The 16,070-nt window shown below is 39.7% G+C and overlaps 1 protein-coding gene across 2 annotated transcripts in view; it reads right to left on the bottom strand.

Annotated features, from left to right (window-relative positions):
* Positions 1-1,809, bottom strand: part of MEIS1 (Meis homeobox 1) — a 195,057-nt gene extending 193,248 nt beyond the window's left edge. The window contains exon 1 of one of the 2 annotated variants that reach the window (XM_063918412.1): positions 1,027-1,809. In XM_063918412.1, the coding sequence (XP_063774482.1) occupies positions 1,027-1,038 (12 nt within the window). In that variant the 5' untranslated portion in view covers positions 1,039-1,809. The remainder of the gene's footprint in view (positions 1-1,026) is intronic. The other variant, XM_063918413.1, reaches the window with a different exon arrangement.
* Between the last annotated feature and the right edge of the window lie 14,261 nt (positions 1,810-16,070).

Here is a 16,070-nt window from a genome sequence, read left to right on the forward strand (position 1 = left end):
AAGAGATGACACAAAATCAGCAACAGGGCTGATTAGTAGTGACAATTATATTACATTCCAATAGGGGATATGAATTATCAGTGAATCAGTAAATAGTTGTATATTGTAGTGACACTTGGTTGGAACTTAAGTGTCAGCAACAAGCCAGCTTTCTAATATAGATAGCTCATTATGTTTCAGTACTCATATTATGCAAAGTTTAATGACTTTTAATTATTGTAACGCTACTGATTATGTGCACATATTCAGAATAAGTGGCAGCAATTAAGATTACTTGTGTATTTGAAACACAACTTCATTGAAATGACAGATCCGAGGAGAGATTAGATCTGCCTTTACATTACCACAGGCTGGATCCACAAACACTTTGGAAAGTCGGATTGTTTGAGGAAGCTCGCTGTCAGTAGCACACACATTGCAATAGTGTATTACTATCAGCAAAACAGTGTGGCCAGAGGCATACATTACTATATGTGTGTGTGTGTGTGTGTGTGTGTGTGTGTGTGTGTGTGTGTGTGTGTGTGTGTGTGTACACACACACACACACACACACACACACACACACACACACACATACACACATATACAGCAGCGAGCTTCTATGAAAAGACGGGGTTTGATCAGTTTGGAGTTTAGATCTCAAATCTTTTTGTCGACTTGTAAAAAGTTCATTGTCTGATAACTATCAAGTGTATCCTGAGATTAGGTTGTGCTTCTGGTGTATACTAGACTTAGTACTACATGCTAGTGTGTGTGCGTGTGTGTGTAGATATATATATATATATATATATATATATATATATATATATATAGTGCCTCAATGCATTGCAATGTACTATGCAGGAACACTTGCTAATGTATATGGGTATACAGTGATCCATGCAATTTTATGTACAGGTGAAAACAGCATCTCATCTCAAATACAAAATAAATAATATGTTCTCTCATAGCCCCTGCCTAAGCCACGTTTCAGACACACAGCATTTCCAAAGTTTTGCAGCAATGATACATGTACACAGTACATACCCTTTGAGCCATCGGCCTTCCTAACTCCTTCCTACTTCACTTTCAAATATATCCTATTTAAGGCCAGTGTGGATGAGGGATCAAGGACTCAACTCCACCAAAAAAAAAAAAAAAAAAAAGATAAAAAAATAAAAAATATTAAAATATAAACGAAAAAAATATATAAAGTGATGAAATTAAATCCCCTTCTTTAAAGTTTCCAGTGTTTTGAATATTTCAACCAAATCTTCAACTTGTCCGAGCTCATGGAAACAGCCAGATAATTCAGCATCAGACACTTCCCCTGACCAGGAGAAAGGCTGTAAAGAGAGATATATATATAGATAGATATATTGTTGTTTTTCCCTTCTGTAGATGAAGTTTAGAAGTGCCCCTGGAAGCGGGCTGGGGAAAGTCTCATGGCTCTCTGCCACTTCAGCTGTCAATCACAGGTGAGCCTGTCAAGGTGCTGAATGAATGATGATCCAGTGGGCGATGTGCACCGGCCGGAGCCCCGTACAGCAGTGACCAAATGCGGGGAAAGCTCAGGCTCCCTGTGCCCGCAGCCAGCTCTCCCGACTGTGCAGCCTCCTGTCCCCGCTGCCTCTCTCTGGGTGAGTGCCTCTGTGTGTGAGTGGGGAGAGCAGGGTCTCAGTCCGCCTCGCAGGAGCCCCGGTCGCTGCCGCTCGCTGCCAGCCTCGCCGCGCCTGTGATGCTGCCTCTGCTGCTGCTGCCGCTGCTACTGCTGGGTTTGGACCAGAATGCTGGAACCCGGAAGTAGTGGTGGCCATAACAGGTCGCGTCTTACACAATGCAATGGGCTTCAGCAACTAGCTCATGTGGAGAGGGGGGGTGGGGAGAGGGGAGGAGGAGGAGGAGGAGGAGGACAGCTCAGGCACATACTCTGCTAGTACTACACCTCACACACAAAAAGAGCAACTGTTTCCAGCTTGCAGAACACTTCAGCCTGTCCTGGCTGTCTTTCCCTGCTTTCTCCTTGCACTATTCCTATCTATCCCAGCACTATTACTATCTATCCCTGCACTATTCATATCTATCCCAGCACTATACATGTGCTATCACTGTCTATCCCTACTTTATCCATGCACTATCCCTACACTATTCCTATCTATCCCAGCACTATACATGTGCTATCACTGTCTATCTCTGCACTATCCCTTCTTTATCCATGCACTATCCCTACACTATTCCTATCTATCCCAGCACTATTCCTATCTTTCCCTACACTATTCCTATCTATCCCAGCACTATAAATGTGCTATCACTGTCTATCCCTACTTTATCCATGCACTATCCCTACACTATTCCTATCTATCCCAGCACTATACATGTGCTATCACTGTCTATCCCTACTTTATCCATGCACTATCCCTACACTATTCCCATCTATCCCAGCACTATACATGTGCTATCACTGTCTATATCTGCACTATCCTTACTTTATCCATGCACTATCCCTACATTATTCCTATCTATCCCAGCACTATACATGTGCTATCACTGTCTATCCCTACTTTATCCATGCACTGTCCCTACACTATACCTATCTATCCCAGCACTATACATGTGCTATCACTGTCTATCCCTACTTTATCCATGCACTGTCCCTACACTATACCTATCTATCCCAGCACTATACATGTGCTATCACTGTCTATCCCTACTTTATCATGCACTGTCCCTACACTGTTCCTATCTATCCCAGCACTATGCGTGTGCTATCACTGTCTATCCCTACTTTATCCATGCACTGTCCCTACACTATACCTATCTATCCCAGCACTATACATGTGCTATCACTGTCTATCCCTACTTTATCCATGCACTGTCCCTACACTATTCCTATCTATCCCAGCACTATACATGTGCTATCACTGTCTATCCCTACTTTATCCATGCACTGTCCCTACACTTTACCTATCTATCCCAGCACTATGCGTGTGCTATCACTGTCTATCCCTACTTTATCTATGCACTGTCCCTACACTATACCTATCTATCCCAGCACTATGCATGTGCTATCACTGTCTATATCAGCACTATCCTTACTTTATCCATGCACTATCCCTACACTATACCTATCTATCCCAGCACTATACATGTGCTATCACTGTCTATCCCTACTTTATCCATGCACTGTCCCTACACTATACCTATCTATCCCAGCACTATACATGTGCTATCACTGTCTATCCCTACTTTATCCATGCACTGTCCCTACACTATACCTATCTATCCTTGCACTATACATGTGCTATCACTGTCTATCCCTACTTTATACATGCACTGTCCCTACACTGTTCCTATCTATCCCAGCACTATGCATGTGCTATCACTGTCTAGTCATGCACTATCCCTACTTTATCCATGCACTATCACTACACTATTCCTATCTATCCCAGCACTATACATGTGCTATCACTGTCTATCTCTGCACTATCCCTACTTTATCCATGCACTATCCCTACACTATTCCTATCTATCCCAGCACTATACATGTGCTATCACTGTATATCCCTACTTTATCCATGCACTGTCCCTACACTCTCCCTGTATATCTATACACTATTCCTATCTATTCCTGCACTCTCCCTCCTTTATCTTTGCACTATTCCTTCCTAGTTATGGCTGCGCTATCCTATACTATTTCCATCTATCCCAGTGTTATCCTTGCACTATCCCTTTCTATCCCTACATTATTCCTGACTGTCTATTCCTGCAATTTCCCTATATCCCTGCAATATCCCTGCACTATTCCTATCTATCCCAGTGCTATCCCTACACTACCCCTGCACTATTCCTATCTATCCCAGTACTATCCCTACACTGCCCCCGCACTATTCCTATCTATCCCAGTACTATCCCTACACTACCACTGCACTATCCCTACACTACCCCTGCACTAATGCTATCTATCCCAGTACTATTCCTACACTACCCCTGCACTATTCCTATCAATCCCTGTACTATTCCTACACTACCCCTGCACTATTCCTATATATCCCTGTCTATCCCTGCTCTACCTCTACACTGTTCCTATATATCCCAGTACTATCCCTACACTACCCCTGCACTATTCCTATATATCCCTGTCTATCTTTGTTCTACCCCTACACTACCCCTGCACTATTCCTATATATCCCTGTCTATCCCTGCTCTACCCCTGCACTATTCCTATATATCCCTGTCTATCCCTGCTCTACTCCTACACTACCCCTGCACTATTCCTATATATCCCTGTCTCTCCCTGCTCTACCCCTATACTGCCCCCACATTATTCCTATCCCTGCTCTTTTCCTACCTGTCCTTACAGTATCCCCGCTTTATCCCTGCTCACTACACCTACACAACTCCTGCACTATCCTAGCACTATACCTGCATTATTCTTGCACTATTCCTATCTATTCCTACACTATTCCTGTAGGTCTGTTCCTGCACTATACCTCCCCATTGCTACATTATACCAGCGATATCCCTGCTCTATCCTTGCAATATCCCTATCTATTCCTACACTACCCCTGCACCATTTCTACACTATATCTGCCTATTCCTATGTATCCCTGCACTACTCCTGAACTATCTCTGCACTATATCTATCTTTCCCCATACCTCCACTTTCACTACCTCTGTCTATCCCTTCAGGTTTCCTGCGCTAACCCTGCACTGTCACTGCACTATCCTTATATCTCTGTATCTGGTCCGCTCCCCTTTATGCAGCCAGCCCATCTCAACCTATGCACTCTATAAACTAGCAATCCATTATTTCCCTTCCGATAGTTTATGTGAAGCTGCCTTCCACTGAGGCTGCTGGATACAGGTTACTGCTCCTCATAGGACATTGTGACACTATGATCACATCCCTTGATGCTGCTGTCCCTTCTCTTCACACTCATGCACCCAGCATTGTCACATACTTGCAAGTTTAACTGAAAGCAGTCCACATTGTGGCCAATAATATGCATGTATCAGAATGTATCAGAGGTTGAATAAGTGCAAAGACCTCAGCTACATCTGAGTTCCTGCTATTATTTTGCAAGTAACTTTATAGTGTGCATGTTGCCCTGACACATCAGCATAGGATACATATAGGAAAACAGTCTGCATGCAATGCATACAGTCTGCAGCCCCCCAGGAACATTATCCTGCGTGTACTGTGGAGCAGCAAGCTGGCACACAGCGAAGCCAATGCAGAATGTTCCCCCCTCTGTGTGGCGGAAAGTGAGCTAGCCCAAATCTCAGTAGGCAGCAGTAAGAAATCTCCCGTCCAATCGGCGGCCGGCGCGGCGGAGGCAGCTTGGTATTGGCGAGAGGGAGAATCAATGATCAAATTATCGATCAGTAGGGCGCTGGGATCTGGAGGGAGTGCCCAGGGGGAGAGCTGAGTCCTCTAACTCTCTGAGAGCCCATCACAGTAACCACAGCACAGGCAGCTCCACGAGCCAGGCACAAAGCTGCCTAATGCAACACTAGCAAATGGCCTGGTGGGTGGGTGCATGGGCGGGTGTGTAGATAGATAGATAGATAGATAAATAGATAGATAGATAGATAGATAGATAGATAGATAGATAGATAGATAGATAGATAGATAGATAGATCGATCTATATCTACTTACTTACAAGCACATATATAATCTCACAATGAAAAAAATAAATAATGTAATTTGGATTGTGAATTGTAAGCACCCAGCGTTTGTATGCATCTTGTATTTTCTATATATCTCCATGATTCGCTCTCCCTGCCTCTGCTGGATGTTGGCTTCTACAGTGTGTCTGTGACTTCTCACAGCTATACTGTGTGTTTGGCCAGGTCACACATGTAATTTAGCTGTCCTGCTGTTTATCTTCCCTGCAGATAATTAACAAGATAAAAAAAAAAACAACAAAACAAAACAAAACGTATCTGCAAATAAAATGTGCAGCAGTCACCAAGCTCTTATCTCCTTCCTGATCCGAGTGATCCCCCAGCTAGGTGCTTCCCATTGAGGAGAGGAAGGAACTGTCATCGAAGTGTTTAGCCAGGAGAAACAAAGTGTCAGATCCACAGACCCGATCCTCCTGCCTCCCCAGTGCCAGACTAGCTGGGAGCCTATGGCAGATCACGTCCTTCCAGCAGGGGTGAGGTTAGAGGGCTGCTAATATGAGGGACAATTACCCTTTGGGCTCCTCTGTGAAAGGGGGGGGGGGGGGATTGGGGAGGACAAGGTTAGGGCAGGTGGACATGGATCAGTGTCTGTATTGGTGGCTTCAGGTTTGGTGACAATGCGACTTGGAGCTGGTAAGGTGATTTCCTTCATCCTAAATTGTAACACCTACAATATACACTTATACTGAGTATAGATCATTGTGACTGCTATTATCACCAGTCTGCTCAGAATAAATCTATTCTACTTATTATGAATCATTTAAGTATTTTACATTACTAAATATATATATATATATATATATATATATATATATATATATATATATTAAACAATGGATCTTATGCATTGTTATCTATTGAATGACGCATCTTATGCTATATCTTATATATTGAAAAATGCATCTTATGCTGTGTTCCATATTTTGAATGATTCTTCTTCTTCTTCTTCTTCTTCTTCTTCTTCTTCTTATTATTATTATTATTATTATTATTATTATTATATATATGTAAGTATGTATGTATGTATGTATGTATGTATGTGTGGTCAATTTGTATAAACTCTTCGTCCTGTTCAGCGTGCTGCAGGCTAAACATCGTGGGCCTGTGAATGGTCACTCGTGTGTGATAGTCTTCCAGTAGCCTCTATTGTTTGTCCAATACTAATTCTGGATAAGGGTTTTATAGTTAGTAAACAGTTTAGGAGTTAGTTAGTCAAACTTGCTGCCCTGACACTTCATTGTAACACACTGCCCATAAACCAGGCTATCTGGATTGTAATGAATCATCTGCAAAGAGTGAAAGGTAAAGAAACATTTCAAACTGTCCATTATATATCTGTAATCGTTCCTATACGACCTGTATGCAAATATCCCAAACTTTACTTCGTCATTTTCGGAGAGTAATAAACATTTATTCTGTGGCCCAGAAATACAGGCAGGTAAGTTTGACTGGATTGCAGCCTCAATGGAAGTCTGTGTAAAAATTAATAATCGTATAATCGTATTTGTTATCAGACTTTTACATAAAGAAACGCTGTTCAATGCGACTCTATCGTATCATAAAGAACTTGCAAATATCTATCTATCTATCTATCTATCTATCTATCTATCTATCTATCTATCTATCTATCTATCTATCTATCATCGGGTGGAAATGGTAAATTACTTAATGTTCTATTAGTAACTACACTAACTGGGGCCAATTTATCTCAATATCCTCCGTGAGAAAGTAAAATAAAAGAGAGTTAAGTGAAAAGGGGAAGAAACAAAGAAGATAGTAAAAAAAAAAAAGATATGTAAATGTATTTGAGAGATAAACCAAGAATTCTGCTAGGGATGATAAGATAAGGATGGGAAGTGATAGAGGAGAAGAGACTGGGAAATAAAGTATTGGATAAAGAGAGAAAGGTGACATCTATCTATCTATCTATCTATCTATCTATCTATCTATCTATCTATCTATCTATCTATCTATCTATCTATCTCACCTTTAATTATTTATCCAAGACTTTATTATATATCTATAACTATGTTTATATGAGTGTGTGTGTGTGTGTGTGTGTGTGTGTGTGTGTGTGTGTGTGTGTGTGTATGTGTCTGTGTATGATTGTGCGACTGTGTGTATACATGTATACAGATCCTGCGAGAGAGCAGCGGCAGGAACAGGAGACAGGCTTAGAGTTCAGGGTAGGCTTAGGAGAAGTGAATTAGAAGCCCTTATGTATAGTGCTGTGCTGGAGTGAGCTGAGGGGTTTGTGTACTGGGATTCTGCTTCAGGAAACAAAAGACGCCCAGTCCAGTTCAGGAGTCAGCTGGAGGTCAGCACAGACTATCTGCAGCAGCCACATAGGGCACTGATCACACGCTGCACTCATGGAATTACATCTATGGAATAAATACAGCGCATTAATTATTTACTAAACGCCCGTAGTGTGATATCAAGCGAAGCCTTTTTTTATCCAGACACAAAAATACATAATACAATACATTACATGAGGGTAAATGCGCCTTATATATTACAAAGGGAATATAAACACACACACACACACACACACACACACACACACACACACACACACACACACACACACACCTATAACTATCTATATTTGTAGATAACATATATATGTGTGTGTGTTTGTATATGTATCTATATATATCTATATATCTATATATATATATATATATATATATATATAAAAAATGTGTGAACAGATACATTTGTCTTTACAAGTTCAGAATGTAAATTACAAATAAGTAGAAAAATCACTTGCATGCTAATTAGTGTATTTGCATATTTATTGAATGCAAATTTGCGTGCTTTTAATACAATCATCGCACAGCACAATGCATCATACATTTACGGCTGTAAAAACGTGTATGATTTTATCATTATATTTGCATACAGTGACAGAGATCGGAGTATTCCCCTCCACAGCTCCCACAAGTATCCTACAATATAAAGCAATGTAAGATGTAATGAAGCGCTAGATCATATGTATTGGCAGTGATACCTAACGTGTTGAAATAACATGTATGGGAAAACTTTAATTAACAGAGGCAGAAGATATATATTATTTAGTCTTTTATTGATATAAATTCAATTTGCAGAACTGCAGAATGAGATTTGCTTTATGCAAATTATTTACAGGCTTCATTGCTTTTTGAACATTAGTTCCATATTAAATTTGTACTATAATGCTATAAAGGCACATAGAAGGCAAGAGTTGTGTTTTCAATGATAAAGAAACAATCCAACTCAGGCAAGGGAGGCTAAAGGCATATTTTGCATTTTTTGTTGAGCTTTTGTGCCGTCTAGTGGAAATTTGGGATAACTGCATCCAATCAAAATATGGGAATCTGATGTTCCAAAGCAAAACAACGATATGTCTAATATAACTATTTTATAGAGATCAGTATAAGACATAGTTAATATTTACTGATATGTTTATTTGTTTAATTAGGACAGACAAGCAAAACCTATCAATGATTAAGAAGCGATACTGACAACTTGCATATATTGAATTTCATTAGATTCACTAATTATGTTCAAAGATCATTTCAGAGCAGTAGAAAAAGACTAGAATTTAATACATACACCAAACGCAATGTAACAGTAATGTCAGCCTGATGGAATATAGGCAGTTCATTGGTATGTGATATACAAACTTTATAAACAAACAAACAAACAAACAAACAAACAAACAATTATTATCAGGACTACAATGTAATAACGTTTTAATTGATAAAGACTTCTGCAAAAGAAAGTTTTGTTCGGATTACACACTATTAATTGTGAAAAAGGGCATCCTCCGCAAATGTGAATATAAACTGCAGAGAAAAACATTTTAATTAAAAATCAATATAACATTTATAACACGTCTAGATTATATATTAGACCCTCAACAGGAATATGTTTAAAGTGCACGAATTGTAACATTTAAAATGCTGGATTGTCTTTCTAAACACTGATCTAGCTGTCCTCAGGTACTTTGGGTAAACTACCTTACATTATAATTCTATTTGTACTGGTAAAATATGTCTGCGAATTGCAAAGCTCGGTGCGATAGTTCTCCCCTGTATCCTGTTCTACGATACAACTGTACTGAAATCGGAAATCGGATCGGCATTATATATATATATATATATATATATATATATATGTACATTCCACGCACACACTGTCACTTTGCATTCAAAACTATCATTACTGTACCTGTTTGCAAGTGACAAATAGTGACAAAAAGGAGCGTGACGTCAAATCCACAGTGAAGGTTTAATCCATTGTTATGGGGGAAAAAAACTGTTTACCATTACATCAAAGTAACTAAGGTAAAGTATCACCGGTCTATTAACGGAAGTAATTGCAAGAAGGCCTTATTCAGTTTGTCCACAAAATAAATTCCAATATGTATACCCGGAGCTCGGAAATTATAGTCTGCAAGTTCTACTTATTTATAACTCAGTAAAACAAATCATTCGATTTCGGGCCACTCTGCTGAAAAGTTAGATTAGTCAGACACTAGGTTCCTTTAGGTTGGTCTAATTAATCATAAACAATGATCTTTCCTTCTGAAATGTAATTTCTATCATATTTGTTATGCGTTATACTGTTTTTAGTTTATTTATATTTTGTATTCTTAATTTAGTTTGTGACTGCCTCTTTTTCTCTGTTGCTCGCCAAAGCTCCTATCGTTTTGATTTGTCGCTGGTTCCATGTTGGTGACACCAAGCTGCTCCAGGTGGCACCGTGCCTTGCTGCAGACTCAGTACTGTACTCAGTTAGTATTACATTATATGGGGACTGCAGGACAACATGCTGTCTTAGTATTACATTGTATGGGTGCTCTCTTGTACCTATGCTCTCTCGGTATTACTTTAAATGGGTGCTCCAGTCCTTATGCTGTCGCAGTTAGTATTTCATGGCATGGGGGCTGCAGACCCTATGCTCTCTCATTATGACGTTATATGGGGGGTACAGACTCTATGCTCTCCCAGCTAGTATTGCATTATGTGGGGGCTACAGACCCTATGCTCTCAGTATTATATTGTATAGGCACTGCAGAGACAATGATCTCCGTTAGTATTATATTATATGGGGGCTGCAGACCCTATGCTGTCAGTATTATATTGCATGGGGGCTGCAGAGCCTATAATCTCAGTTAGTATTACATAATATATATATATATATATATATATATATATATATATATATATAAAAGAAACTGTTAATTAATAAATAAATAATTATATGGGGGCTGCGGAGCCTATGATCTCAGTTAGTATTATATTATATGGGGGCTGCAGACCCTATGCTCTCAGTATTATATTGTATGGGGGCTGCAGAGCCTATTATAATCTCAGTTAGTATTATATTATATGAGGGCTGCAGACCCTATGCTCACAGTATTATATTGAATGGGGCCTGCATAGACTATGATCTCAGTTAGTATTATATTATATGGGGTCTGCAGACCCTATGCTCTCAATATTATATTGTATAGGGGCTGCAGAGCCTATGATCTCGTGTAGAAATATATTGTATGGTGGTTGAAGAATCTACTGTCTAAGTTATTATGACATTATATGGGGCTACAGACCCTTTATTTTCACTTAGTATTATATTATATGGGGCCTGCAGACGAGGTCTCTCAGGTGGCACCCTGCCTGTCACCCATCTAGCATCAGTTTCTTATCTAGAATTGATCCATTTTTGTGTTATCTGTTTGTTACAATCCAGAAAAATCATCAACAACATCATTTTATGAGCATATTTTATTTACCCCATGCCCATTTGTTTAAAAAAATGTAATTTCTGAGACCCGTGATTGCTGAGTTTCATCTGCACATAAAGAGGAAATAAAGTGTGTAGTATAATCACGCTGAGAATGACAACATTATCCTTATTATGTAGTGTGACGTTATATGCATTTTCTGGTTGTCTTTTGGCTCTTAATGCAGCCTGTTCGTGAACATCAGAATTGGCGAAGTTTGTGCTTACATTTATTAATGGTCTCACTGATTCATGTGTTTCATTTCTCTTTTAAAAACTATTTTAATGATACATACAACCTTGGTTCTACTCCTAGAGATGCCGAACTGGTTCAACAGCAAATTGAGATTAAACTCTCCCTTTTAGGTAAGTGGTATATGGCAATCAGAAATATATAACATGGTAAAAGTGTTTATAAACTTTCTTTGTGCAGTGGTGTAACAAGTCACCCAGAGGTTGTCTTTATTGCAATGTTTATATACTTCTCACAGTTATTTACAATACTACTAAGTGTACTGGATACAGTTTGTTCCCTTGTGAAAGTCACATGGGCTTTCTCATCCTTATGAAAATAAGTAACCACTAAACCACCAAAGGCATTGTAATGGCAGCCGTCACTTAGCACAGCAAGCTCCATTGTAGAAACAAGGGGACATTTGTCGCTAAAGCTATTATTTCAGGTGTGCTAATGGGATTAGGTGCTTGTGAAAATGGACGGATTAGTGTGACTGTCTCTCCCAGGTAGCAGCTGCAGATCCAGCACACAGCCCTGAGGTGGGGAAGAAAGGCCACAAAGGGCAGCACCTCCTGCCTCAGTAGGTGGGGGGGGGTGGGGTCGGGGGCAGCCAATCCCGTACAGGGTGCACCTCACACCTCTGGTGAGGCTGTTAATTGATCAGCACCTAGAATGAAGACGCTTTACTTGGGAGTCATTAGCTGGGGACATGTGTCCTGGTGTGAACACTGCGTGATTATAACTGATTTGATCTTTCTTCCCAGTGAGACGTTATTACAGCTATCACCTTCTGCATCACTGAGAAGTTATATTCCTGGCTCTGTTTGATTAGCCTCTTCCATTATTTGGTCCAGAAACTTCAATCTAATCAATCTATCTATCTATCTATCTATCTATCTATCTATCTATCTATCTATCTATCTATCTATCTATCTATCTATCTATCGTTTTTTTTTTCTTTTTCTTTAGAGCTCAACAGTTGAGGTTGATGGCATTCATGTATCCATGGTCACCATATATCATATATATGAATTAATGACTTTTTTTCCTGTTCTGAAAAAATGTATAGTTTTATTTCACTAATCCTCTGCATTGGATCAATTTTACTGGTGCTGCATTATAATGGAAGTGCATATTTTCCAGTATAATAAAATAATGTTCAGCAAGACTGTGTTGTATATCTCTGGAGTTGGGATGGCAGCAGTAAGCATACTGACATGTAAATAGCTCTGCATTAATTAGGATGCAGGATGCTAATTTATGTGCTTCAAACCAAAAATATTTCCAAGATTTACTTCTTACATTCACTGTCACTAATAACATTTTCCTACTTTTTTTATTATGACTATTTTAATATATCTTTAATGAAATTTTCTGAACAAAAGAATGAATACTTGTACTTTTTTTTTTTTTACCTAATTCAAAATGTACTTCTGTAAGAGTATAAAATCCATTATAAAATAGCAGTTTTTACTGTATTGTAAAAATGTAGACCAAGAAGCCCACATTTTGGAAATATAAGTATAAAAGCCATACTGATGTTACACTGTTGTCCGGTGATGTCACATTATGATGTAAGATGTTTGTATATTCATTACATGCTGTTCTACCTGATACATTGTAGCATTCACACTGTACAACCATGTTACACATACACTGCATAATGAATGACTTGTATAACATAGTCCCTAAATATATAAGGATATACTTCTTAACAAATAACATTCTCTCTGCAAGTAACTGTGGTCCCACTAATGAAAGATAATAGTGACCCCCTCCCCAAATAAAAAAAAGCTAAAAACACAAACACTAGTTTTTTATTTATATTTTTGATATAGGTGTGTTTGATATTACAGTATTTCATTGATGGAGCATTATATGACTATCTTACGTTGGTAGGGAACTTGTTCCTTTTACTATATATTACTCAGTCTGTGATTTCCCACTTGTGTACTGCAATACCATATTTTACATAAAAAAACAAAATTGTGTTACAATTCAAGGCCTGGCATGGAAAGGGTAAACATTGACTTTGATCTGAGTTCCTTTCTCACATGATACTAACCACTATATCAATAAAAGAAAAATACTACAGCATAACAAAATGCTATCCAAACACACAACAATGGGACCGTTATTTAATTTTATATTATTTTATTTCATTTTTATTTATTTTTATATTTTTATTCACGTCTGTTTTGGATTTTAATTTTCTTTTTATTTGCAATCTTTTTTCATTTCTATGTCTCTAGATTTAGAGGTCCATAATCCATCCCTTACACCATTTTATAACATGATTAAGGTGACACATGGACAGATGTAGTGCCAGACTAGCAATTTGGTACTTCTGGCAAATGCCTGATGGGCTGGTGTGGATACACAAAAAGCGGAGATGGCTGAGCAGCGCAGCCTCTCGGCACTTTACTGGCTTATGGAGACAGGGGCAGGCCAAGTAGCTCTGCCTCCCTGCGCTCTGCTTGGCCGCCTTGAATGCAGAGACAGGAGGCATGTCTTCAGACCATGCCCCTGTGACATTAGAACAGGTCACCTTGTTGCATGTGAGTACAATGCCAGGGTCATTAAAGAAGCCCAGTCCATCCCTGGGAATATGTACTAATATTTAGAAGTAATAATGCCACTGTATATGTCATTGGTACGGCCCCATCTGTAATACTGTGTCCAGTTTATTGAGACCATATCTCCAGAAGGATATAAATACATTAGAGAGTGTACAAAGAAGGGCAACTAAAATGGTGCATGGCCTACATCACAAAACTTACCCGGAAAGGCTAAAAGATCTTAACATGTATAGTTTGGAGGAGAGAAAGGTAAGGGGGGGGGGCATGATAGAAACTTTCAAATATACCAAAGGTCTTAACAAAGTTCAGGAGGGAAACATTTTTCAAAGGAAGAGAAGTATTAGAACTGAAGGACATACACTGAAACTGGAGGGAGGCAGGTTCAGGGGAAATTTAAGGACAAATGACTTCACAGAAAGGGTAGTGGATAAGTGGAATAGCCTCCCATCAGAGGTGGTAGAGGCTAAAGGGCCGTACTGATGGGGAGATTTCCCCAGATATGTTTGCTGAGCGGTCTAGCACAGACCGCTCAGCACTGCGCGATGTGCTGAGCATGGGGGGTGTACACGGGGGGGGGGGGGGGGCACTCATTTCATCTAGCGGTGAAATGAGCGACCTGCTAGATTGTGCCTGTATGCAGGCCAATCTAGCACCAGCGATAACGACGCGCTGTCGCCGGCACCCCTACACTTGGAGCGATGTTCAGCTAATTTCTAAGCAATCTAGTGAGATTGCTTAGAAATGAGCTAAACATCGCTGCGTGTGTACCCCCCTTTAGACTGCAGAGCAACTTAAACATGCTTGGGATAGGCATATGAATATCCTTACAAAGAATTAAGGTTCAAAAAGGGTTGAGATTGCCTAAGGGATAAAAAAAGGGGCAGACTAGGTGGGCCTAGTGGTTCTTATCTGCCATCAAATTCTATGTTTCTATGTCTTGGAGCATGATAAAGTAGAGAAAGATAATGGCCCTCATTCCTAGTTGATCGCTCGCTAGCTGTTTTTAGCAGCCGTGCAAACGCTATACCGCCGCCCACTGGAGAGTGTATTTTCGCTTTGCAGGCGTGCAAACGCGTGTGCAGCAGGGCTCAGCAAAAAGAGTTTGTGCAGTTTCAGAGTAGATCAGAACCTACTCCTTGCGATCACTTCAGCCTATTCGTGTCCGGATTTTATGTCATACACCCGCTCAGTGAACGCACAGCCACGCCTGCTTTTCTTCAGACACGCCTGCGTTTTTAAAAAACACTCCCTGAAAACGGTCAGTTGACACCCAGAAACGCCGACTTCATGTCAATCTTCTTGCGTCCTCCAGTGCGAATGGAATCGTCGCTAGAACCTGTGCAAAACCACTATGCTCTTTGTACCCGTACGTCACGTGTGCACATTGCGGTGCATACGCATGCACAGAAATGCATATTTGCAGCCTAATCGCTGCGATGCGAGCAACGGCAGCTAGCGATCAACTCGGAATGACCCCCAATATACCAACCAATCAGCTCATAATGGTCAATATTCAAGCACAGCCTGTAAGATGGCAGTTAGTAACTGATTGTTTATTTTTATCTCTCTCTACTTTATCACTCTCCAATGCTTTGTACATCTGCCCCACAAAAACATAAGAAGATATATGCAAATTGTCAGGTGTTACTAGATAAAAACAAATTCATATCAATAAGTCACACAGTCTTTAGTAATACACACCTATATAAAGTTTCCTAATTCTTACCATTGGGTAGAACATGCATTCCTTCTCATCTATATCACATACAAAACTGTTTTCCAAAAAACATTAAAAAACACGAGGTTTAATATTGAA

This window comes from Pseudophryne corroboree, chromosome 4 (genome assembly GCF_028390025.1).
Source record: "Pseudophryne corroboree isolate aPseCor3 chromosome 4, aPseCor3.hap2, whole genome shotgun sequence".
Lineage (NCBI taxonomy): Eukaryota > Metazoa > Chordata > Amphibia > Anura > Myobatrachidae > Pseudophryne > Pseudophryne corroboree.